The following is a 27,213-nucleotide window of genomic DNA, read 5'->3' on the forward strand; positions in this document are numbered from 1 at the left end:
ATCAGATATATGATTTGCAAATATTTTCTCACATTCTATGGATTATTGGCTCACTTTCTTGATAGTGCCATTTGCAGTGCAAAAGCTTTTAATTTTGATGGGCTGTTTTTCTTTTCTTTTTTTTTAAAGTCTTATAATTTCTTTTTTTAAAATATTTTTTTGAATTTTATTTATTTATGATAGTCACACACAGAGAGAGAGAGAGGCAGAGACATAGGCAGAGGGAGAAGCAGGCTCCATGCAGGGAGCCCGACGTGGGATTCGATCCCGGGTCTCCAGGATCGCGCCCTGGGCCAAAGGCAGGCGCCAAACTGCTGCGCCACCCAGGGATCCCCGATGGGCTGTTTTTCTATGTATATAGATCTTCTTTAATTTCTTTTGGTGACATTTTATGGTTTTCACTTTACAAATATTATGTTTCTTTGGTTAAATTTATCCCACAGTGTGTTATTTTCTTTTTGATCCTATTTTAAAAAGAATTGTTTTCTTAATATCATTTTTATTTTATTTTTAAATATCATTTTTAGATTGTTCTTTGCTAACATATAGAAATACAATTGGTTTTTCATATTAATATTTTATTATGCAAACTTATTGGATTTCTATATTAGCTATATTAAATTTTTTAGATTCCTTAGGATTTTCCATATATGAGATCATGTCATCTATGAATAGAGATAGTTTTACTTCTTTCTTTCTAATCTAGATCCTTTTTATTTTTATTGCCTAGGCTCTTGAGTGTGGTGTTACATAGAAGTGGCAAGATTGGGCATTCTTTTCTTATTTCTAATCATTTGGGGAAAGCTTTTAGTCTTTAATTATAAGGTTAGCTGTGGGGTTTTTCTTAGATGTCTTTATCAGGTTGAAGAAATGAACTTCTATTCTTAGTTTGTTGAGTATTTTATTTTTAATCAAGAAAGAATGTTGATTTTGTCAAATGATTTTTCTGCCTCTATTGAGATATTCATTTGGTTTTTGTCCTTTATTCTATTAACATAGAGTATTAAATTAATTTATTTTCATATGTTGAATCAGCCTCATATTCTGGTGTAAATTCCACTTGGTCATGGTATATAATTGTTTTTCTATGTGGCTAAATTTAGTTTGCTAGTATTTTGTTGAAGATTTTTGCATCTATATTCATAAGAAAATTGGTCGGCAGCGTTATTGGGTTGTCTCTTCCGATTTGCATGTCAGGATGATACTGTCCTCCTAGAATGAATTGGGAAGTATTCCTTACTCTACTTTTTGGTAGCATCTGTGAAGATCTGGTGTTATTTTTTTTCTTTATGTGTTAAGTAGAATTTACCAATAAAAGCCAACTGGTACTGGACCTTCCTTTGTATAAAAGTTTTTTGATCACTAATTCAATCTCTTTACTTGTTATAGTTTTACTCAGATTTCCTATTTATTTTTTAGTCAGTTTTGATAATTTCCACCTGTCTAAGAATTCATCCATTTCACTGAGGTTGTTTAATTTGTGGGGGAAATAATTACTTATCATGTACTCATTAACCCTTTTTTATCTCTGTGGTGTTGGTAGTGATATCCCATTTACATTCCTGATTTCAGTTACTTGGATCTTGTTCTTTTCTTATTTTTTAATTATTGTTAAAGATTTATTTATTTATTTTATACATAGAACAGGAGAGGGAGTGCAAACAGGGGGGAAAGGCAGGAGAGGGAGAGAGAGAGAATCTCAAGCAGACTCCTTGCCGAGTGTGGATATGGATGTAGGGTTCAATCTCACAGCCCTGACATCATGGCTTGAGCTGAAATCAAAAGTTGGATGCTTCACCAACGAGGCCACCCAGGAGCCCCTATATTGGACATTTTCAATGCCCCCTAGGGTCATCTTACTCCCTAGGTTAACTCTTTTAAGTATTTTGGTCAGTGGTCAGTTTCTTGTTTGCAGCAATTGTTACCACTGCCTCAGGTAGCTGCAATGTTAAACAATTGCTGAGATTATTTTTGACAAATTCCCCAAGAGAAAAATTGCTTGTAATGCGTGAACTCTGAGGTCAAATAGAGACAAGCTCTTTGAGTAGGTGTTTCCAGGGAACTTCCGAGTAAGTTGGATAATAGCAGTTGTCTGGGAATGGGGGTTTGGGGGAACTCCAAACCCTTTCTTCCCCCTCCATATACTCTGGCTGTGAGGCTGTTGGGTTTCAAGGCTACTGCATATCTTAAGAGAAGACTATGGAATTAAGGCAAGTCAATGTAATCACACAGCTTGGTTCTTATTGGTAGTAATTTTCTTAAATAAACACTCATTGGATTTTGGAAGCATTTGGTTACTTTCCAAGGTTCTGAAAAAGTTGATATTTATTTACAATTTTTTCCAGTTTCTCATTGCTTCTATGGAGGGAAAGTTTTTTTTTTTTCTTTCAGATCCTCATTCCAACTTTCCCACTGATATCCTTAAAACACAAAATAGTAATACTTTCATTTGTTATATAAACAACATAATATCAACAAGCAAACACAAAAAAGTATTCACCCACAGTTCTACCCACTTAACATACTAATTATTTTTTTCCATATCTTGCCCACTGACATGAAACCTTTTGGTACTTTACAATCATAGTTTAGGTTTGCTGTTACAGTCTCCTTTTGTTATTTTCCATAATATCATTTTTTTTCTCATGCTGCTTCATAATTTATAGAATGAACATTTTAGTGATTAATGTTCTGTCAACTTTATGTGCTGTAATCATTTTATCATCTTTAATTTTTGATCATTTACAAGTTTTCTACTCTCCAGCATTGTAAAGAAGGCTACTTAGTACTACACACATGAAGTTTACTGTTTGAAAAATATTTCCTTCGGATAAATTCTGTTTAGTGATGTTTGCTATCAAAGGCTACATTCTATGCCTCAAGTTATTTCCAAAGGGAAATTTGTGTTAATTTCCATCATTAATACATGTGTTTCTTTACATCCTTTACAATATTGGCTGTTACTGATTTTTAATTCGTCAATAAAGATATAAAAATATTTATTAAAATTATTAATGAGGTTGAACAAACTTTTATATCTGCTTTTTTATATCTGATTTTTATATATGACTTTTCTGTTCTTGTGGTCTTAAAAGTGCTATAACTATTCCATGAATAATTATTGATATTTTCTTCACTTTTGAAAATGTAATTAAGAGATTGTAATATAGAATTTTATCAAGTTAAAGCTACTTTAAAATTCTTTTCCTTAATATTAAAATAGCTCTTAATCTATGTCACAATGTTTAGAAGTACTGGATGACATCTTTTTTTTATCCTAGCAATAAAGTTATCTCTTTTAATGTTCCTTAGAAGCTAGCAACGTTAAAGCTCTCAGATATTCTCAGAAAAATCTCATCTAACTCCAGCTACAATTTAAAGATCGGTCGGCTTTTGTCAATGTGTTAAATTATATCATACATTGTTTCTTGAGGGGAATGTATTTTAAAGGCTAAATAGTTAATGTTTGAGCAAACTTTTAGAATGTACCACTTTATTTTTTTAAAGATTTTAGTTATTTATTTGAGAGAGAGAGAGGATGAGCATGGGGGTGGGGAGGGGCAGAGGGAGAGGGAGAAGCAGACTCCCCCCTGAGCAGGGAGCCCAACATGAGGCTCAACCCCAGGACCCTGAGATCATGACCCGAGCAGAAGGCAGATGCTTAACCGACTGAGCCACTCAGGCGCCCCTAGAATGTATCACTTTAAAACTCGAATCTTATTTAGTGATTTTACAAATGAAAATGTTACCTGAAATTGGTGACTTTCTACAAACAACGTTGTTTGTCCTTACAACCTAATCTGATTTTTGCTTTTTCCCAGTTTAAGGCCAGTCCTCCTGCTATGACTTTCAAACTAACTGGAGAGACAGATGGCATATTTCAGATACAACCAGATGGACTTCTGTATCATAACGGAGCCCTGGATAGAGAAACAAGAGCTGTTCACAAACTCCAGGTGAACCTAACTCCAACCTCTCTGAGCATCCTTTAGCTTCGTCCTGGAAGTGTCACTGGCACCTTCATCTCTGTCACAGAATCCTGTTACGGCTCTCTTGACGTTAATGACATGCTTTGTAAACCTCATTTGTCCATTTTCTACCAACTGCAAAGGGATGCCCCTTTGGGTGTGGCAAAGATACCCTCCTCCTCAGGCTTTTTAACCAGCATAACCCAATTTAAATTACCCAGGCCCTCAGCTGGCATTACTTGTTTAAGTACGGGCATGCGTAAGCACCTGGATCAAACCAAGCCAATACTTCTCTGATATTTCGGTGGTATCTGCCTGTGACTCTTGCGTGGACTTTGGACCCAGAGAGAAGGCAGCATCGGTGCTGGGATGGGCCTTTCAAGAAGCAGAAGTAATCAACAGTCAGAGGCTCTGACTAAAGAGACCTTCTCTCTCTTTGCCCTCCTTAGGTTTTCATGGTTGGTATCTGAATACACAGCAATAGTAGAGAGCTAATTGTAGGACAGAAGAGCAAGCAAAAGCTTCCCACCTGGTAACTTCTATTGGCTTTGCAAGTTGGCCACTAAACTGCTTGGACATGGCACTTCCATACCCTTAAGGGTCGAAGTGTTCTTATTTCACTGACTAACTATTTAGAAAAGAAGCATGTCCAGTGTCCGGCGTTACCCTACTACTGGGAAAATGCGGCCATAATTAGTGGGGTTTAACTGATTGGGTCCCTATTTTAGTAGCTCCCAATATGGGGCTTTTATAGGTATCTTTCTCCCCTACAGTCACCAGGTTTTTGGATCTTGGAGCTCTCGTTTCCTTCAACTGACTTTCGGGCATAGGATATGAAGTTCGGACTTCTCAAGGTGGTTTCCTTTTCCTTTCTACGTCAGGTCTCAGCCTTGAACGCTCAAGGAGCTACAGTGCAGGGCCCAGTTCCCATCACCATAGAAGTGAAAGACATCAATGACAATCGACCCACATTTCTCCAGCTAAAGTATGAAGGCTCAGTAAGACAGAACTCTCGGCCAGGTAAGTGGCAGGAGTCCAGAGATACTTGTGGAAAGGTGTAGGAGTGTGAGGCAGAAGGGGCAGATTTGTGGTGCTGAGGGCGGCAGCATCATTCATTAAGTACTTCCTGTCATGCTTAAATTTCACAGCAGTCCTCCAGGAGTTAGTTTATTATCCTCATTGGTCTAAGACAAGGCTTCTCAGCTTTGGCACTATTGACATCTTGGACCCAATAATTCTCTTTTTGTCATGAGCTGTTCTGTGCACTATAGGGTGTTTAGTAGGATCCTTGGCATCTACTCACCAGATCCAGTGGCCACCCCTACCCCCTAGCTGTGACAACAAAGATGCCTCCAGACATTGCCAAATGTCACTTGTTGGGGGGGAAGTGCCTCCAGACATTGCCAAATGTCACTTGTTGGGGGGGACAAAGTCACCTCAGTTGAGAACTATGATTCTAGAAGGAGCTTTAGAACACCTTACAGCTTTAGGACACTGAAGAATACCCCGGAAAGGTGAGCACATTCTCCTAAATTCTCTCAGAAATCTTCATGCTCATGGTCACTGTTGGCTCCCAGTACCTTTTCTTCTCTTACTTGCAACTTCTGCTTACAGCTCATCCCTTCTCTTTGCTTCTATCCTTCATTTCCATAAGAGTCCCTCATCAAGGCATAGGTATACATATGGTTTTATTGAAGATCTGGGGAGATGAAGGAGCATTATGTCATAATATGAATATGATATATGTGAATATTAGATTTCTGAGTTCTCAGAAAGACTCTCGGCCATTTCTACCAACTCACTGTCAAACTTCCCTCTATGTTACTTAATCTTCTCTCTCTCTTTCTCTTCAATGCCCACTTCCAATAACTCAGGAAGATTATTCCTTCCATTTTATTTATTTATTTTTTTAAATTTTTTTATTTATTTATGATAGTCACACACAGAGAGAGAGAGAGAGAGAGAGAGAGAGAGAGGCAGAGACATAGGCAGAGGGAGAAGCAGGCTCCATGCACCGGGAGCCTGACGTGGGATTCGATCCTGGGTCTCCAGGATCGCGCCCTGGGCCAAAGGCAGGCGCCAAACCGCTGCGCCACCCAGGGATCCCTATTCCTTCCATTTTATTACCTGGAGCATCTATGTCCCTGAGATTACAACCAGAGACTCACTTATAAATTCTGCGAAGTAAAAATCTTCCAAGTCTTACACTTTCTTTCTCTACTAGATCTTTTCTAGATCAGTGGTTCCCAAACTTTTTGGTCTCAGGGTTCCTGTGTTCTTTTAAAAATATGGGTTTTACCAAATGATGTGCTGGTAAATGTTTGATAGCTATTTCCCTGAGGGAAAAAACTCTGATTTGTAGGAATTTCCAATTTCTGTAGTATAAATGCTCCCCCATGGCTTATTTTAAGCTACCAATAGTGTTAATGATCAGCTGACAAAGTTTTAGAAATGCAACCATTGGCTCTCATGAGCTGGCTCCAGTACATCATTGATTATATCTATCAATATTTATTTTATTAGAGTTTTAAAAATCTAATTCATTGTAAGTAATTATAAACATATTTTAATGAAAACTAGCTATTTTCCAAAGACAAAAGGAATAATTAAGAATGAGTTTGCTTTAATCTTTGCACGTCTCTTTAATGATTGGATCAATTAGCTGAAAATAATTGAGTTCTTGTGTCTTTTTCTGCATCCATTGTGTTGGCATGTGCCATTTTGGTTGAAGCATATAAAGAAAAACTGGCCTCACACAGAAATTCAGTTGGAAAAGGGAAGAGTATTGTAATAGAATTTTCAAATAATTGTGGATATTCTTTGGTACTACACCAGAACTTCACAAGTGGTGGTTTCCTAAAGGCTGGTGGCGATATGAAACCTGAAACTATATCAATATCTTTTTTTGATACTCCTTTATGCTAAAATCCATTGAATTATCTTGTGCTTCAGTGGATCTTTTATACATGCATGAGTTTTGACTCTATCAACCTGAAAATAATCTCTAAGACCCCTACAAGTCCCTGGACCATACTTTGAGAAACACCATCTTAGCTGAAGGAAGTAGAATAAAGATTTATTTCTCCAGTGGTATAAATTCCTCCATTTTCTCTCTGCCTTGTAGAAGATAAAAGTGGCTATGGTTGGTTTGGACTTCAATTAATATCCCTTTTTTCCCCCTCTGGGTATATTTTGTTAAACAGGAAAGCCCTTCATGTATGTCAATGCTACAGACCTGGATGATCCAGCCACACCCAATGGTCAGCTTGTTTATGAAATTGTCATCCAGCTCCCCAAGATCAACAACGTCATGTACTTTCAGATCAACAACAAAACGGGGGGAATTTCACTTACCCGTCATGGTAAGTCAAGTGATGCCCTCACAGGACTGTCTGAGTCAGAAAAAAGGGACCTAGATCTGTGTCAACTTTGGAGACATTTCCTTTTCTCTTTTCTCCTACTTCCCATAGGAGCTCTGGAATTGGATCCCACTAAGAATTCTAACTACAATCTGGTGGTCTCAGTGAAGGACATGGGAGGCCAGAATGAGAATTCTTTCAGTGACAGCACATCTGTGGATATTATGGTGAAGGAGAATATTTGGAAAGCACCAGAACTATTGGAGATTGTAGAAAACTCAACTGATCCTCACCCCCTCAAAATCACTCAGGTAGTACCCAAAGCATGTCTTGAGACTACTAGATAAATGGCCTCATTTTGTAGAGGCCCACCCTCCTGGTCTTCACTAATATATTTATTTGGTACATTTTTACACAGTATAATTATAAGACAAACTAAGTAGATAAAGTTTCTGGCCTCAAGTGTTGGAGTTTATTAGTTTATTATCATGGGCAGGCTCTGGACTTTACCAGCTGGGATTCAGATACACACACGCACACAAGCTTTAAAAGAGAACTTTGTTCGCCTTCCCTTTCCCAGTAGATACCACGAATGTTTGTTACTGTCAGTAGAACAGGATATGGCTGTACTGGAGAGGGTTGTATATGATGCACAGATCATGTGTAAGTACGTGCTTTGAATAGGAATAGTAAATATTTTTGAAAAGCTGCTTCTTTTTCTTATGAGAGAATCTTTATCCAGCATACTCATCCCATCACAGACTGAGGGACAGACATAGGACTGGCTAAGAGTAGGAGTCAAGCAGGCAACCTGTACCCTTGGAGATCACCCTCGAGCAACTCTATGTCCTATATGTGCCTCTCTTCTTCATTCACATATCCCCCTCTTTCCACCCACAGCTGAAGCTTTTACCCTAGGATCTCCTCCTACCTTAGATCCTGAAAATCTGCCCTTGGCTCCACTCAGCTCTACCTTTTCTGGAAGATCAGGAGGTTGCTTGACATGAAAGCTGTGGGTTTAGTGCAAGAGCACTGGATTTGGAAGCAGATAACCAAATCCATGTGCCTGCTCCATTATTTTAATGATCGATCATGAGTAAGCTATTTAATTCTTCTGAGCCCCAACTTCTCATCAATAAAATGGGGATAATAACACCTCTCTGGTTGTTGTAGAGATTAACTCAGAGGTAGTATCTGTGAAAGTGGATAAAAGGCATTAATGTTACAAGTCTCAGTTTGTAGTTTCCATAAGGTTTTTCTGAATGAGTGTTGTTGTTAAGAGGCATTGGAATGGCCCATCCCATTGTATCTATTGTCTATCTTAAAAGGGCGTTTAATTGTTGAAATGCTGAATTAATGAACTTCACCTTCAGGGAGGACAAAAAAAGAATGAAAGCAAGATGTATCCTGCTTTCCCAGCTAAGAAAATGTGTCAGGACCAACCAGGAGAATTTCAGACTTAGGCCTTTAGCAAAGTCTTATTTATTATTTAGGTTATCCCCATAAGGACTTATAAATGCTAAAAAAGAATATACACACTTATTTGCTCTCAGGGCTGTTGAAGTAGAGAAATTTTAGCGTGCTGCACCTAATACCCAGGCCTGGGAAAAGTGCTTTGGGTGTCTTGAAGCCCAGGAAGAAAAATGGAGGGGGACACCTCAAGAGAAAAGAAGTCAGACTGAATTTTTTAGGACACAGGGGAGCTCCTTTAGAACTAAGAACATAGTCTTTACCTTGGACAAGAGGGTGGTACTTAAATAACTAACAAGGGACCAGGGTGGCTCCTTGATACCCTTCCTGAGCTGGTCTAAGAGAATAGCTCAGTCTGGAAATGTCAGATAGCCATAGGACCTTGGGCAAGTCCCTTAAACATTGTGCCCTGGTTTCTTCATTCATAAATGGGTATAACAATAGTCCCCATTGCTTTACCTCATTGAAATCCTTGAGAATTTAATGAAATAACACTTGAAAGTGTTTCAAATTGCACCTGGCATGTGGCAACCCCCCAGTAACCCCCCCAGGTGTTATTAATAGTATTAGAATATCAGAGAGGCCGGGCTCTGTCTCTAGCAAGTGGACTGGTCTTACTATTGAGTTTATTTCTTTTTTTGCTAAGTTGTTTACAAACAACACTAGGAGTTGGCAATTATTCTTATCTCTGAAGTCTTTAAGACTAAATATTCTATATGTTGGCAAATTGAACACCAATAAAAAATAAATTAAAAAAGTATTTAAGAGAGGAATGTGCTTTATCTATGTACTATTTGTCTTACTTAAATACAGAGTGGAGAAGAGGTTACAGTGTCTCCTCTTACTCTTATCATCTTCACTGGTGAGTTTTAGAAGCCTGTCATCCATCATGGCTTTGTCCTCAGATACTACCGGCTGCAAAGTACATTTTGCTACTCAAATTGATGTTTCATGGATATGAAGGCTCCACAGTCAGATTCCAAAAGAACAACCCACAGCCTCCTTAGAGGGTTCACAAAGAATTGCTTTAGAGGAGAAAAATACCCGTGTGTACTTTTTCTGAGCAATGTAACTTGGTGGAAAAAAGAAGAAAAAAGGCTTATTTTTGGTTGAATATGAAGTGGTCATAAAAAAACCACAGACATACAAACAAGATTGTCAGAAATTTCAAACTGAGAACTAGAAAATTGTTTATGCCTTTCCAGTTCTCTTGGTCCTGACCTATCTTTCCTGACAATTCACTTTGGGCCTTGCAGGTGCAGTGGAATGAGCCAGGTGCGAAATACTCCTTGGTTGACAAGGAGAAGCTGCCAAGATTCCCATTTACAATTGACCAGGAAGGAAATATTTATGTGACTCAGCCCTTGGACCGAGAAGAAAAGGATTCGGTGAGTAAATCTGGGCAGAGTTTCACAGGCAACAAAGACAGAGTCCTGTGCCTACGGACAACCAAGCACAGATTCGATTTTACTTAAAAACAATGCCCCCAAATGCCAAACTGTGTTCTGAACCCCAGTACATTATTGCTTTTGGAGACAGGAGAGCACCCCCACAGACCGGACCTGTTTCATTTTGTCTCGTTTCCCTGTTTTAAGTAAATTGGAAATAAAGGGGTAAATTAAATAGCTGATTTCTCCGCTTTTAAACGGGGATAAACGGGGATGATGGAGGAGTCTTATCTTAACACTGATCTTTCTGTTGTAGTATGTTTTTTATGCTGTGGCAAAGGATGAGAATGGAGAACTGCTTTCAATCCCACTGCAGATTGGTGTGAAAGTTAAAGACATTAATGATAATCCACCTACGTGTCCATCTGCCGTGACTGTATTTGAGGTCCAGGAGAATGAAAACATAGGTAAGAAATGAGAGGTGTTCAAAGCCGGGTAACTGCCCTCCTTATGCTACCTTTGCAATCCCTTTCGCATCTCTACCAGGTAAGAGGTGGGCAGGTAAGCATGGGCAGGGATCACTTGTGCGTGTCTAGCACAGCGTAGAGATTTGAATACACTTTGGGAATCACACCGTACAGTATTTCAACTCAAACAAGGTCTGTATAATGTTCTTAAACTGGAGCTTTTATAACTACTACCACCACTTATTACTGTTACTACTACTACTACTACTACTACTACTACTACTACTGCTACTATTAACTACTATTACTTCTCCGCCCTTACCACCACCACTGGCACCATAACCGCTTATGCCAGTATCCTATATACATACATAAGGTTATCTCATTTGCAAGGTTTTCCCATAGATTCTTATTTGCCTTCTGAAAATCTCAGTAACAGGTAAAATCTCATCAAATTTGCTAAAGAATTTAGATAAACGTTTACCTCCAGTATCAGATACCCTGCTATAAGTAAGCGCTACAAATGGAAGTTGACTTTTGACCTTTGATCCTCCCTCTCTAGGAATCAAATAATAGTTCATGAAGCTGGTTGATAAAGTTCAAGTCCTAACTTTTTTGTCCTTTTGTTCTTGACTTGCTTTATTTCCCTTTACTATGTTGAATGATAGCTTCAGTTTTGTACAGGGGCAACTACTACGAGAACATTAGGATTTCTGGGAGTTTTATGACCTCCCTGGATTCGGAACAAGTCTTGGCTATTACTCCGTGGTGATGAGCCCATTGGTCGAACAGGCTGGCATTTCTTGAAATGTGTTTTTTGTTTTGTGCAAGTTTCAGAGGCTTACAAGGTCAGCAGTCTCTTACGACTGCTGCTCCTAGGGCTTTGCTGTCCTTCTAGGCAGATCCTCCCATACATTGTGGACATTCTCATCATTTTCTTTTGATCTCTCTACTCTTCTTGCTACACATTTTTGACACAGTGGGTGCCATTCTGGCAGCATGATGAGCACTGCTCCTGTGGCTTGTTTGCTCAATGTGCATGTTTTGTTTGTTTTTCTTGCTGCCAGAAATTCTGTATAGGCGACCTATCGTCCGTGTGTTCTGTGTAGGGCCTGTCGTTTTCATTTATTCTAATGCTTGCTGCAGCAGGAAGGGTTAAAAGACAGCATGAAGGATTTTAGTTAATTACAAGGAAGAATCTTCTAACAGTGACCTTGTGTAACAATGGAATGAGTGACAATAGCCAAGGAATACTTGTGGCATCATCCTTTTTGAAAACCTCACAGAGTTCTGGTCTGTGATGCTGAATGAAGGCAGAGGATCTTTGAAGAACCTTCCAGATGGTCCCTTAGTCTCTTTGTATATGGCCTAACATTTGGTGTATTTGATATCTATTGTTGCATAACAAAACCCCCCCAGACTTTGCAGCTTCAGACAAACATTATATCACAGTTTCTATGAGTCAGGAATCAGGGTGCAGCTCAGTTGGATATGACCTATGATTCAGAGAGAAAACTGGGGGGGGGGGCGGTTGGGGGAGCACGGAGAGCTTGAAAAATGGTGAGTAAGATGAGAGGCAGTATTTTTATGACCTAATCTCTGAAGCGGCATCCATCACTCTCATCATATTCCATTGACTGGAGTGAGTCACTAGACCCAGCCCACACTCAAACAGAGGGGGTTACACCAAGGCATCAGTATGGTGGGGATTATTAGGAACCCTTTTAGAAGCTGCCTACCTTTGGAAAGAGGATAGTACTAGTGTTCTGAAACTGGCCAGGGGTCATTGTTGGTAGAATAAATTGTTCAGGGGCCCAGGGAGCTATTTGCTTCTCTAAAGTTGAGAATCTGTTTTGTGACAGTATTTCACAAGGTGTCAGGTAGTAGACTTAATGGACCAGGAATTATTATAACAGAGATTGAGTCTATTCTTTATATTTAGCCTAAAAGAGGCACAAAACAATGTCCCTGCCCTTTGGGGGCTTACCGTCTAACTCCATAAAATGCCTTCAAATTTCCACATAAGTCAGTGGATGCAAATTGCAAATTGACTGGGGAAGGGGTGAAACCTAACTCCACAACTGGGATGTAGTCGAGTTTTAGCTCCAAGGGGGGATTTTTGCTGCCTGTTAGAAAGCCACAATTCTCATTTCGCAGAGCAAGATGATCCAGAACCTATTACAACTCACCCAGAACTGGAGGGAGTAGTGAGTCATAGCCTCTGTCTTCTTGGAACTCCCCGGACTGAAACACTCACAGGGATAAAATACATGGGGTCATAAACCACAGCAAGGCAGGGGATGTGTGCCTGTTCTTTGCCCTGTGTTATCTTTGGGGTGGAGTCAGCCTCTGTGGTTGGTGGTGCATAAAGTTGCTTAGAAGCCAGCTGTGGTTGGCTTGTCCTCGTCTAGTTACATTTGTCTTGTCCATTAGTGTCCAAGGATGGCTGTAACAAATTACCACAGACTTGGCTTGAAACAACAGATATGTCTTTTCTTACCGTTCTGGAGGCTAGAAATCTAAAATCAAAGTGATAGCTAGGAGGAATTCTTCATGTCTTCTCTAGCTTCTGGTTGCTCCTGGCATTCCTTGGCAGCTTATGGCCTAACTCTGCTCTCTGCCTCCCCTTTCACATGGCCACCTCCTCCGTGTGTATCTTGTGCCTTCTCTCCTTCTAATAGGGACAAGATTAGGCCTACCCTAAATCCCAGATATAGGCCTACCCTAAATCCAAGATGATTTCATCTCAAGATCCTTAACTAATTGCATCTGCAAAGACTTTATTTCCAAATAAAGCCAAATTTAAGGTTGCAGGTGGACATGAATTTTTGTAGGACACTATTTGTTATGGGCTGAATTGTGTCTCCCCTCCCAAAAGTATATGGTGAAATCCTAACCTTCAGTACCTCAAAGAGGGACTATTATAGAGCTAGGGTGTTTAAAGAGGTATTCAAGTTAAAATACTGTCATTAGTGTGGGTCTTAATCTGATATGACTAAAAAGAGAAAATCTGGACTCGGACATGTACAGAGGAATGACCGTGTGAAGACATGTGAAGATAGCCAACAACAAGCCAAGGAGAGAAGTCTCAGAAGAAACCAACACCTTGATCTCAGATGTTTAGCTTTTAGACACTGTGAGAAAATACATTTCTGTTGTTAAATCTACCCAATCTGTGGTATTTTGTTATACTGGCCCTATCAGACTAATATACTGCTCAACACACTGCATTATGGAAAGAGAAGAACCAAATAAATGAAAGAACTTTAGTCTGCTACTCAAAGTTATTTACAGTATTTCTAGGAACCTGGGTATCCAGTAAAGCCATTTGAATACAGTAGATTAAATAGAACCTGTAATGGATGGATTCCCTTTATTCCTTCTCTACAGGGAGCAACATCGGGACTCTTACTGCCCACGACAGGGATGAAGAAAACACTGCCAGCACGGTTTTAGCATACAAAATTGTGGATCAAATCCCTGCATTTCCCAAGGAAGGACTCTTCCTGGTCCAAGCCTACACAGGAGTGTTCCAGTTGGCTAAGCAGTCCTTGAAGAAGCAAGACACTCCACAATACAACCTGACAGTACAGGTGTCTGACAAAGGTTAGTATCACACTCATTGTCAAAAGGGAAAACACCCATTTTCCTCTGAGATGTGCTTTGTTAGGCTGCTCTGATGCCTGGGTGTATTACAGGATGCCGTCTGAGAGTTCTTGCTTCCTTTGTAAGACTCACACGGAAAACAGAGGCAGTTGGGCCAACATGGTCGAGGCCAGAGTTATAGCTCGGGCAACATTATCATATCGGTTCCAGTCCTCTGAGAAGCAGATGCCAAGAGGAGATTAAATGTATGAGGATTTTTTAGGGGAAAGGCCTATGAGAAAAAAAATGTTGGGGGTGGGCTAGTGTCCAGGGAAGCCTGGGGGAGCCATCAGACCAGAGTGAAGGAAGGCTGGTGGGAGTACGATAGACCACTAAGAGTCAAGAAAAAAGTTGGCAAGTCGGCCAAGGTCACGGCGGTCCAAAGTAGTCCATCGGAGGAGTCTATGCTCTCCTAGAACATGCCTGTCTTGGCATGCCTGCCCTGCTCGGTCACTGGCTGAGCATGAAAAGCAAGGCCTCAGTGTAAACAGGCTGATAGACCCCAGAGCACCGCAGTGGGGCCATCATCAATTGAGTTCCTTGTTGTTGAAGGTCAGCAAGGCCTCAACAAGGCCTCTCATGGCCACTGTGATCATGAACCAGAATATTAATTGTATTTTTCAATTCCCCCTTCTGGACTCTAAGGACTCTATTGTATGAAAGTGGAGGAGAAATGCATCTTTGGGAAAGTTCTGTCTTCTATCAGCTTCCAGTTGGCCATTTGACATCAGGAGACATTGTTCCTTACACCTATACAATCTCAAAGCAGTGATTCTTAATCCTTGTTGGGTCACAAGCCCTTTGAAAATCTGATGAACACTGTGCATTCTCTAACAAGTGCACACGTTTTTGGGCAGTTGTGCACAGACACCCTAAAACACATTCAGAACATATTCAGAATCAGACTGATTTTAGGGGCACACACACTCCTAGGTTAAGAATCTTTCTTTGAGTTAACTAGCATCCAATCTCAGATGACCAAAGACTTCAGTGATCATTACACTAGGGGTCCTAGATTTTATAGGTACAGAGAAGAAAAGAGCATTGTTTCACACCGCCTCTCACATTTCCCTTTGTAAAGATGTTGATATACTGAAGAGGATTGGAGTTTAACGGGCCCCCAAAAACAGACCTTTAAGAGGTTAGTCATTTGGCAAATACTGAGGGGCTAATATATGTCTAGCGTTTTGTTACGAGGTACAACGGAAGTGAGTGTAACAAATCATCCCTGTGATGAATTAGCAATTTCCCACCATTAGCCATCCATTCTTTGAGCCAACAGTTACTGAGCACTTACCTTGCATGAGATGCCATTCAAGGTACTGAGGCTACTCGGGTGAATGAGAGCTAGTGTCCGTCCTCAAGGAGCATTCATGATGAAGGAGATGGATGCGTGAATAAAGAAATTACAAGAACCGTGAGCAAGGTGGCCCATGAAGGAAATGAGTGACTGGGCGGAGGGAGAGAGAGCAGGCTTTCTGGAAGCGCTGTCATTGAGCTGAATTTGGAAAGATGAATAAGACCCGTCACAAGATAGTGCAGGGCTTAGAAAGGAGAAGGGATTCCATCTGCAAATGCACGGAGACCTGAAGCAATCGAAGGCTGTAAGAGCATCAGGTGGAAATCAGGTTAGAAACTGTCTATGCTCATGACACATCTACAGAAAACACGGAGCAGATCGTAGAGCAGATTTACACACAGATATATGTGTGTATATGTGTGCGAGTGGAATTCAACCTTCAGCCGTGCTCTACGGCAGCCTAGAGATTAGGCTTAACATAGTTTTACATAAAAGCAGAGAGGGCTCGCTCCCCGGGAGACCACGACTGGCCCAGGTGAGGTGTGCAGAGCAGGGAGCCAGTGTGTTCAGGCCCTGGGACCCTTCTCCCCCATAGTTGGCCATTCTTGTTGTCTGCAAATGCTCTGGGGATCGACGGAGGCTTTAATAAGCGCCCACTGTTTTAATTCAGTTGTTGGTAGATCAGAAGCCCACCTCACGTCCGGTGCGCTGGACGCCTTCTGTGGGGTTAGACTGCCTGGGGGCGCCGTCAGGACCCTGGAGGGCTCAGCTCCTCAAGGAGAATGACCCAGAAGGTTGTGGGCAGGGGCTGGGGGGTCAATGGACCGTGTGGGGTACAGTGGACTGACCGATCCCCAGGAGACCCCGAAGAGCAAGGCCTGCACGTTGGTCTGTAGGCGAGGCTGCCGCCAGGGGACCTGCCCCCACCTCTGTCGTCCCGCTGGTCCCCCTGCTCCTGGCTGCCCCCCTGGGATGGGCAGGGGAAGGGTGGGACAGGCCGTGAGGCCTCGGGGCCCCTGGGGTGGAGGCCCGGCCGCACCCGCCCTGCCTGTGACCTTGGCCGGGTTGCTGGACTGCTGTCCCCAGCGGCTTCCTCGTTGGCGAACTAGATGGAGTCAATGAGGATGAGGTGAGGCCCTTCACTCGGAGCCTGGCACACGGGGTGGCGGGTGGGATCCTGACGGGAACTGCGGCTCTGCTTGGCCAGGCTTTGTATATGAACTAGCTGAGGCGACGAGGCCTTGAGTGACACACCGAGCTCTGACACACCCGATGAGTGGCAGAGGCAGACCTCAAGAGTGGGACTCCGGAGCCCCGAGGCCCAGCCGTTCTAAGCCTCGGCGCAGAGGGCCCGGCACCTCGGTTCTCCTGCTGGGGCTCCCCGGCGCCCCCTCCCCACTGTAGGCTGTGCCCCTCTTGGACCCAGTGTGCACCTGCAACCTAGAGCACGTCTTGGAATTGTTAAACCCACCCCTCAAAGCCTGTGTCACTTCCCCTGGGTTCCGTGCGCCACTTCTGACCCGGTCTGGCCTCCTATGGTCTGGGTAGCCAGGCCTCCTGAAGGGGGCTAACCGTCCCACTTCCTCCCTGATTTGGGGGAAAGGGGATGCGCACCCGACCTTCCCACCACAGAGGACAGAGGACACGCAGGACGGTAAGTGTGGAAGCGCTCAGAGAAGGAAAGACAGCCGGCTGCGCTACTCCAGGGAGGCTTTCTGGAAGTCGTTTTGTGCTAGGCTTGGAAGGCTACATAAGTTTTGCTAGTTGGGAAAGAGAGTTTGCTTCACAGGGGCAAAAATAAAAAGATCCAGTCTTGAGCAGGAACAAGCCTTATCTGGGAGGGGGTAGTTGGGGGACAGGGGGCGCCCAGGGTCTCCTTTCAGGGCTCTCTGCAGCCTCCTTTTGGGGGCCGCCTGTGGGTGCAGGTGGGGAGCAGAGAGCCCCATCCCCACAAAAGCTGCACGTCGTCAGCAGAATCGTGGCCGTGACTGTCGCTTCACTTGCCAAGGTGTTTCTTGCAGGCTTCTGCTCTTCATGCACGCCGTTTAACGAAATGTTTGTGATGTGACTTTGATTTTCAGACTTCAACACCCTGTGTCAGGTGGAGATCCACGTTATTGATATCAATGATCAGATCCCCATCTTTGAAAAATCAGACGTGAGTAGTTTCCATCTGTTGTTTTCCCTTCGTTCGTATTACTTGACCCTGACCCTTGCTTCTGGGATAAAGGTGTAACGAGCGGTTAGGAAACATCCCAGACTTTAAAGGTAGCTTTAGTCAGAACACTGGTGACAAAGCCAGACACCACCTTCAGTGGAAATCCTCAGGGAACAATCGATTCACTGCTATCGTATCTGGGAACATCCGTTACAAACTTCTGCCAATGGCTCGTTTCTTCCAAGGGCTTGCTTAAATGCTGCAACCACAATCTTTGTCAAATTGGAAGGAGTTGAGTGGCTACTTGCATTTTGCCATCACGTGTTTTGTGACAATGAATGGATTACTGCTAGGTTTCAAACAAACCTTTTCTTTTAAAGATTTTATTTATTCATGAGAGACACAGAGAGAGAGGCAGAGACACAGGCAGGGGGATAAGCAGGCTCCCTGCAGGGAGCCCGACGTGGGACTCGATCCCAGGTCTCCAGGATCACGCCCCGGGCCGAAGGCAGATGCCCAACTGCTGAGCCACCCAGGTGTCCTTACCCATCTACCCATCTGCATTTAAATGCATTACCTAAAAAAAAAAAAAAAAAAAAAGCATTACCTTTTTAAAAGATTTTATTTATTTATTTATTTATTTATTTATTTATTTATTTATTTATTTATGACATACACAGAGAGAGGGACAGAAGCAGAGACACAGGCAGAGGGAGAAGCAGGCTCCCTATGGGGAGCCCAATGTGGGACTCGACCCCGGGACCCAGGGTCACGACCTGAGCCAAAGCGGACACTCAACCACTGAGCCACCCAGGCGTCCCTCAAGCAAGCATTTTTAGTCAGATTTATTATGGGGGTGATTTAAACTCCTTTTGCAATAACTGGATAAGAGGAAGGAAAGGAGGAGCTGACCTCTCGGCTAAGCCAGACAAGAATGTGCTTAAGACATTTGCAAGAATTAGGAAAACTGGGCATAAAGAGCAGGAGAAAGAAGATCAGTTGAGAACATCAAGAAAAGCATCCACCCGTTTCGATGTGGGCTTGGCACCTGGGAGTGGCTTGACCACTGCTTCCCTTAGAGAGGGGAATCCATCTGTATGGATTCTGGGGCACAGAGTCTAGTCTTTTGACTAGACTGTTACGTGACGTTTAAAGCCAGTTGTGGGACAACCCAGAGCCCTGTGGTGGTGATCGCGAATCAAAATTGGAATGAGGCCGTGGCGAAGAAAGGGGAGTGGTTTATGAGGGGGTTTGGATGGCAAGAGGTGGGCCGAACGCAATGAGAGGAAGAGCCCACTCCCCCAACAGCGCGGGAGGAGGAGCCCACTCCCTCTCAGTCTCCACAAAGCCTTCCTTGGGTTGTGGTTGCTTGTGTCCCATCTGGATGGTGGTTTTACACTGAGGGTAAGAACATCCTACTTTGGGAGTTGGAAATGTGAACGGCGCCCCAGAGAGAGTGTGTGGGCTTCTCTCCTTGCCCCAGGCCTTGCCCAGGCCCTGCCTGCTACCGTTTTTAAGGTCATGATGCCCGCAGAGATGATCTGGGGGGGCTTCGGTGGAGGGGTGGGACGTGGTCTGGGCCAATGATTACAGACACGGGCTTTGGAGTTGGACAAGCGTGGGCTTGAGGCCCAATTCTGTGACTCACTGGCCGTGTGCCCATGGGTGGGGTTTACCTCAATCCTCTGCTTTTCTGCCAAATGGAGGTGACAGTAGAGCTGCTTGATAGGGTGCTTTGTTGCTTATCTTTCCTGAGGCCTTATCCTGGGTCGGGCATTCAGGGGGTTTACATGCTTTATCTCTCTTAAACCCCACAGCAAACAGGACATGGGTTGTATGGCTATTGTTTCCATTAGACAGATGAGGAAACCGAGAGTTGAGGAAATGAGGTGACTGACCTCCAGTCACCCAGCTGCTAAGTGGCAAGCCGAGGATTCATCCCCAGGCTGTTTGACTCCAAAGTTCAGGCTCTTACCCTCTCTTCCTTGGTGGATTATAGATTAAGGAAAATAATATATGTAAAGTGCCTGCCATCATGAGGTACTTCATACACAGGAGCTGCTTATTTATGTCATCACTGTGATAGCAATTGGAGTTAATAAACATATTGGATGTGGGAAGGGGAGTCTGTTCTAGAATCCGATCTGTAGCTCCCCAAGACGCGTTTCTTGGTGCCATGGATATCAGTCTATGAGGATGACTGATGTCAAAATCAACTGCCACATATTTATCGGTGGGAAAAGATGCGTGGTCAGTATTGGCGCAAACTATGACCCGTGTTCATCGTGAACCCACACTGACAGATTCGTCCTTTGACAATTATGCTTGATGACAATGGATGTTCTCATTTCCTTCCCATTTTTTTTTTTTTTCTTAGTATGGAAACCTAACTCTTGCTGAAGACACAGCGGTTGGGTCCACCATCTTAACCATCCAGGCCACAGATGCTGATGAGCCACTCACCGGGAGTTCTAAAATCCTGTATCGTATCACACAGGGAGACAGTGAGGGACGGCTGGGGATTGACACGGATCCCCAAACCAACGCTGGATATGTCATAATTAAAAAGGTAAATAGCCCCTCGAATGGGATTTTTCTGTTTTAAAAACCCAGTTTCTTATGACGGTGCAAGGATCTATGTAAGTGGAGGCCCTAGGTTAGCAGTGGCCTCTCGGTGTGGTGAGGGACTTCTAGAGCCCTCGTTCGTTCTCATCCTCCTAAAAGACAGCAGGCCTAGGATCTAGTTCTGTGTCTGTTGCTAACTGAGCAAGTGACCTTTGTGGAGGGAGGTAGGGTTGCCATTTACAATATATAAAATATAAACTGTTTTTTAGAATAAGTATGTCCCATACAATATTTGGGACATACTTAGGCTAAAAACAATCCCTGTTGTTTACCTAAAGTTCAAATTTAGCTAGGTGTTCTATATTTTTATTTGTTAAATCTTGGGAGGGGGGAGGTTTTGCTGAGGACTTTACCTCTCCCTTTGCAGAAGTGGGGTATGACACTGGGTGGGCCCTGTGAGCTCTTACGGCTGTGGACCCTCTATTCTAATGTGTCGGCCATAAACTCTTCTGGGAATTGGTAGCTCTCCTTTCAAGGTTTAATAGACAAGTTTATCCTTCATCCCATCCTTCTTGCCAACCCCCTACCTTTATCCTTTGTGATATTGCTAAGCTCACTGGCTCTCGCTTCAGTTTTCCTTCTGTAAGGACGCGGAAGTCTTTAGAGCCAAAGTCATGATTACCAAGGTACCTGCTTCTTTGTGCAGGATCTCCCCATCCCTCCCTCAATCTACTCTTACCCCCCAACCTTCTTATCCCCCCCCCCACTGTATTCACCTAAATCTTGACCTTTTTTCCCATGGCTGCCTCATCGATGCTTTAGAGCATGTAAATGGTTCACCAGATGACTCGATAGGAATGTCATCCGATATGTTTGGAATTAAAGGGGTCAGAGTTACAGCAATAGTGGGTCTGTAGGCATGCCTACATGGTTGTAGGCATGGGTGACGGTTTGCAGTGTGGTGTGCCAGAGGCTGCAAAAAAGGCTCAGGAGGAAAGTTTTGGACCAGAATTGAGGAACGCTGAAGAGGAAGACAAAAGTAGAATAATTTCACAGAAAATGGGTAGAAGCAGGGGGAGAAAAGTGCTAGCGCCAAAGCAGGCCCTGGGGGCAGAGTGTAGGGATTCTGATCCGATTATTATTACCATGAACTTTACCTTGGACAAAGGGCCTCTGGGGGATCCAGCAGCAAGGTTCGCGTGAGCACCAACTGGAACCATTAGCATCCTGTGTCAATATGACATAGGAAAAGGAGTCGGGATGACTCCCCACGCCGGGTCCATGGACGTCCACATGGAGAAGGATCGGATAAAGGAAAGGGCAGTTTTCAGAGTTGGCGATGGGTGGTCCAGGCAGCACATTGGATTCTTTCCCAGCGGAGGGTGGGGGCAGACAGGTCCCAGTTTCTCCCAGGACCAGAGTTCTCTAGCCCTGTAAGAGAAGACAGAGACCTGCCCATGTCAGCACGAATGATTCCCACGTGTCAGCATTTCCTCGTGGTGGCTTGTTGTGAGCCAACGTACGTTAGTTTGCCCATTTGTGGCTAATGGGCACCTTTAGGGAGATGCAGATGACCCCAAATGATTAGTGAGTGGGTGGCAGTGAGCTGTGAGTATCCTTGCACACAGCCTTGACATGAGGAGGTACGTTACAACCGAGCAGGCCCCTGACCACAGTCTTTGTTATATCCTTCTTGTTTTGCCGGTGTATTCCTAGTGTGTGGAATACTGCCTGGCATAGGGTAGAGTCGGATAGATATTGGTTGGCTGAATAAATAATTAAATTCTGTACTATGTACAGTTATTAACAGTCTGCCAGGCACAGAACAATCATCCAACTTGTGCGTTAGGCCAAGAAGTCCTAGCTCTCTGTCCCTCGGGCACTGTGATAACAGTATTCTAGTGAGAGGCTTTGTCTGACGGTCCGAAGAGAAGCAATGGTAGATAGAGACAGAACAGACCTGGAATTCTAGATGCTTCTGGAATGTGGATCTCTGAGTAAGATCTCTTAAATAACTAACCCTAAGGTGTAGATTCTTGTTGAGGGTACGCCAAACGTTAACCAACTGCCCTTAGATGTCTGTATTTACTATGACGCGTGTATGTATTTGTACTGTTGCTAGTGTTTTCAATCAATTAGGCTCTATCCTGTGGTTACTTGTGTATGACTTGGGCTTCTAACTCCCTCCCCTGTAAGCTGCCAGGGGACTACCATTGCTTTTGAACCATTGTGTTAATCATTTTTTAATGCTTAAAACTAGTTCTTAAAAAGCACGCATAACATGAAATCTATCCTCTTATGTTTCCTAGTGTACCTTAGCTGTATGCACACTGTCGTTTAGCCTCCCTAGATCTCCTTCTGCTTGCATGTGTGAAACTCTACATTCCTTGAACAGCAGCTCCCCGTTTCCCCCATCCTGCAGCTCCCAGCGACCACCATTCTACTTTCCATTCCTGTCAATTCGACTGTTCCGGGTAGCTCAAAGAAGTGAAATCATGCATTATCGGTCCGTCTGCGACTGGCTTATTTCACATAGCTTGATGTCCTCAAGTTTCTTCCATGCTGCAGCATATGACAGGATTTTCTTCTCTTTTAAAAGGCTACGTAATTTTCCATCGTGTGTGTCTATACCACGTTTTCCTTGCTCATTCGTCGATTGACGCCGTGGTCGTATCCCCTCTTGGCTGTCGTGAATGATGCTGCATCATCATGGGAGTGCAAATATCCTGTGTTCAGTTCTCTGGGGTAAATATCCAGGGATGGATTGCTGGTTTATACAGTTGCTCTAGTTTTAAGTTTTTGAGGAACCTCCAGGCTGTTGTCCATAGGCGTTGTACCATTTTACGTTCCCCCCAGCAGTGCGTGAGCGTTCCAGTTTCTCCACTTCCTCGCCAACACTTATTTCTTTTCTTAAATTTTATAACGGCCGTCCTGACAGGTGTGGTTTTGATTTGCATTTCCTTGATGATTAGTGATGTTGAGCATCTTTTCCTATACCTGTTGGCTAGTCGTGGGTCTTCTTTGGAGAAATGTCTATTTGAATACTTTGCCTGGTTCCAAATCAGGTTGTTATTATTATTTTTAAGATTTTATTTATTTGAGAGAGTGAGAGAGACCAGGGTCAGGAAGAAGGGAAAGGGAGAAGGAGGCTCCCTGCTGAGCAGGGAGCCTGATACCCAGGGCCTATATCAGGACCCCAGGATCATGACCTGAGCCAAGGCAGATGCCTAACTGACTGAGTCACTGTGGCTCCAAGGGTGATTTTTTTTTTTTTATGCTAGTGAATCGCGGGAGTTTCTTCTTATCGGATGCATATCACCTCTCATCAGATACATGGTTTGTAAAATAGTTTCCCCCATTCTTGCCTTTTCATGCTGCTGCTGGTTTTCCCTGCTCTGCCAAGCCTACCAGTGTGATGTAGTCCCACTGGTGTACTCTTGCTTTTACAGCCTGTGCTTTGGGTGTCATATCCAGAAACTAAGTTTCTTAGTCACGTCTCCATCAGCAGCTGTTCGTCTGAATTACAAACGTGCTAACCGCAGGCACAGTTGGCCTCAGAGGCCCTCCCGCCCAGTGCAGTCAGCTCCACCTTACAGAGCGTGGCTGCACCCCTTCTCCTTAGGTGCCCACCCTGACCCCTGCCGAACAGAACTAGGGGACTAGGATGGCAGAGCTGGGGACTTGACCCCAGGGGCCCCTGGCTCCTCTCAGGTTCTGGTGTTGCCACCAAGTGGGGTCACCTCCCAAAGGCCCAGTTCTCTCATCTGGAAAAATTGATGAATTGGTGGCACGATCTTGATAACGATGTTGGGGGATTAAACGCGAAGACACACATACAGCCCTTAGCACAGGACGCAGCACATAGCAAACTTCGAACGTGCCCAGCACTATTTTAATTCTGATTAATTGGAGCCTGGACAGAAGCCAGGATTCTGTGTGTGGGCAGATGTGCTTTCCCCTCTTGCTGTGGGGGCCACACCTGCTGGATACAAGGGTCCAGGGGTGCAGACCAGGCACTGCTGACTCAGCCTCTCCAGGAGAGGGCCTGGAAATCTCTCATTTCAACATGTGCTGGGCCACATGGAGAAGGCCTCCTGTTTCTCTCCTCCCCTCTCCTACTCCCACCACACAGCGCTTCAGACCCTACCGGTGTGCGTTTTCCGCACCGAGCGACTCTTTGATGCCAGCCTGAAGTCCTAGGATTTAGCTCAGTTCTGGCCTGCCCTGACTTCAGAAGCCAATTGCAGACCGCAGGTTGTCACCTGTACTCTGGAGCGGCGGGCCATACACTGGCTCCATGGGACTCCCTCCTTGGGTGCCACCACTTGCTAACGCAGCTCACAGAACTCAGAGAAACGTTCATTTACTAGTTTATTGTATCACGGATATGATGAAGGATATAGGTGGACAGCCGGACGAAAAGAGCCACAGGGCCAGCTCTGGAAGTGTTGCCCGGTGCAGGAGCTCCTGCCCCATTGAGTTGGGGTGACTCACTCTCCCAGACTTCAGATCTGTTCACTGACCTGGAAGCTCTCTGAACTTGTGGGATTTTTATGGAGGCTTGATCATCCAGACAGGGTTGATCATTAACCCAATCTGTAGCTCTCTCTCCTCTTCCTGGGAGGATTGGGAGGTTGGGGGTGGGGCCGGAAGTGCTGAACTTCTAATTATGGCTTGATCTTTCTGGGGAGCAGCCTCCCTCCTGAAACCACCCAGGAGCCCATCAAGAATTGCTTCATTAGAACAAAAGGCTCTCCTCTCACCCAGGAAATTCCAAAGGATTTAGGGGCTCAGTGTCAGGAACCAGGAACCAGGGGTGGAGAGCAACATATATATTTTCTATTATTTCACATGCCAGCGTGATGCTGAGGATTAAGCAAGTGTTGGAAATGCTCTCCTCCTCAGTATTCACTGCCACCCAAAGCTCTGGCCTGTCTCTCGTGGTAAAACATGAGAGTCTTTGGGCCAAGAGAGTGTTCGGAGCAGGAAGTCTCTTCCTTTGGGTCCTGCCTGGCTTATCAATAATTCTCCTGGGATCCCCTTTTAGAAATCCAGGGTTTCATTTCAGCTTTATTATTTTTTTTTAATGCAAAAGTGGTCCCTTCTCTATCATGCTGGTCTTTTTGAATTCTCAGTGCCGGACCTATTTTTAACTAGCTCAAGCGTCATTTGGAAAAGTAACGCACAGACTTCTTTCTCCCATCACCGGTGAAAATGTTACATGTCCCACGTCTCAACTCCTCTCCCTCGGCACCTTTATCTCTGCTTCCAGGTTGAATCTAACTCACCGAGTTTGACCTTTCAAGCAGTTGCGTGAAAAGGAACTGCGGCCTGAGCATGTTTTTTCAGCTCATTTGATGAATCTGCTTCATCAGACAGGACCCATGACCATCCCAAGAGGCTAGGATAGGTCTCTTGACTTGGCTCTGCAGGCACAGCCCCGTGTTAGGGAGGACGATACACAGGGTTTGATAAGGCTTGTCCTCGATTAAGGTTTGCTGATTATCATTTGCTAATTTAGCATCTTTCATTTCTGATTTTTTTTCCCCCTGGAAGATCTGGGTCAGTGCTTTTTCTGGTGTGAAAGTTAAGCACTCTGATCAATGGCAGGCTGCTCCTTTCTCGTTTGCTCTTCCATTCAGTCAGTATGTGTTTAAGGGCCACTGACACCCTCTCCTAATTCGTCTCCCTGTCCGGTGCGGGCACCCTCACATGGCTGCTCCCAGAGTTATTTTCCTAAAACGCAAATCTGCCCTTGTCAGTCTTGTGCCTAATGCCTCCCTCTGCTCCTCAAGGATGAAGTTCCAGCTCCTTAGCTGGATGCACAGTCATCTATCTCTACTCTCAGCCTCGTGCATTCTATCTTGATAACACCGGCTGCCTCCCATCTGCAGACCTAGTAGCCTGTTTCTTTACCCCCACCCTTCCCCCCCAACCTCTGGGGGCTGCAGTGATGAGATGGGAAAGCCAGGGAGGCCACTGAGGGCCTCTTTGGTGTGAGGATGGGTGAGCACACGGAGAGTGGTGCTGCCTGCCTGAACCTGCACTTGGCTGGACCAGCAAGGAACAAAGAGTGCGTCCTTGGTCCACTTTGCAGGCTTGCTCTGGGGGCTGTTGCTTTTCTGTTCCAACCACCAGGCTTTCTCAGTTTGCTGTCCCTGCCTTCACCCCCTGAGATTAGGAGTGGGTCTCTGAGTGTCAGAAGCTCCAGCTTGCATCCCATCCCCAGGCAGGGAGACCGATCAGACTGCTTGGTGGTGATCAAATGTCATCATGGGGCCATGGCCTGCAGACAGTGGGTGCTTATGTCTGTGAACAACCTCTTTTTTACATCTCATCTGGCTTAAAATTTTTCTTTATCCTTTATATTATATCCTGTTTCTTCTTATTTTCAATCTTGAGTGGCCGTGAGTCTTCATACATAATTCTTTCTTTTCCATATGAACAACCTTTCTATCATACTTTCTATTGAACTAGAAATTGGATTGTGATGTGTGTGTTTGTGTGTGCAAGGAGGAGAGGGGTTTCTGGAGAGTGGGAATTTTCTCCAGAAACTCTTTTGTACTGGGGCCTTCACAGGCCCAGGAAGGACCAAGTCCTTCTCATCTCTCTATGTCTTGACTGACCCACGATCGATACCGTGTGCCAAGGAAGAGAGGGGAAGCAAAGATGAGTACAACACAATTTCTCCTCTCAGAGAGCTTATGCTCAGACTGGGTGATGGGCACTGGGCGGAGGCACTTGATGGGATGAGCGCTGGGTGTTATTCTATATGTTGGCAAATTGAACACCAATAAAAAATAAATTTATTAAAAAAATAAAAAATAAATAAAATAGGTAACCAAACAATGAGAATCCTGCATCAGATACTGAGAGATTATAGAGGACGTTGA

The 27,213-nt window shown here is 44.0% G+C and overlaps 1 protein-coding gene across 6 annotated transcripts in view; it reads left to right on the forward strand.

Moving 5' to 3' along the window:
* The window catches only part of CDH17 (cadherin 17), a 63,006-nt gene that overhangs the window by 18,422 nt on the left and 17,371 nt on the right, over positions 1-27,213 (forward strand). For all 6 annotated transcript variants that reach the window (XM_077876253.1, XM_077876248.1, XM_077876249.1 and 3 more), the window contains 9 exons: positions 3,822-3,956; positions 4,850-4,988; positions 7,172-7,330; positions 7,439-7,638; positions 10,054-10,185; positions 10,502-10,652; positions 14,043-14,258; positions 17,679-17,755; positions 20,133-20,324. In XM_077876253.1, coding sequence (XP_077732379.1) covers positions 3,822-3,956; positions 4,850-4,988; positions 7,172-7,330; positions 7,439-7,638; positions 10,054-10,185; positions 10,502-10,652; positions 14,043-14,258; positions 17,679-17,755; positions 20,133-20,324 — 1,401 coding nt within the window. The remainder of the gene's footprint in view (positions 1-3,821; positions 3,957-4,849; positions 4,989-7,171; positions 7,331-7,438; positions 7,639-10,053; positions 10,186-10,501; positions 10,653-14,042; positions 14,259-17,678; positions 17,756-20,132; positions 20,325-27,213) is intronic.

This window comes from Canis aureus, chromosome 28 (assembly GCF_053574225.1).
Source record: "Canis aureus isolate CA01 chromosome 28, VMU_Caureus_v.1.0, whole genome shotgun sequence".
NCBI lineage: Eukaryota > Metazoa > Chordata > Mammalia > Carnivora > Canidae > Canis > Canis aureus.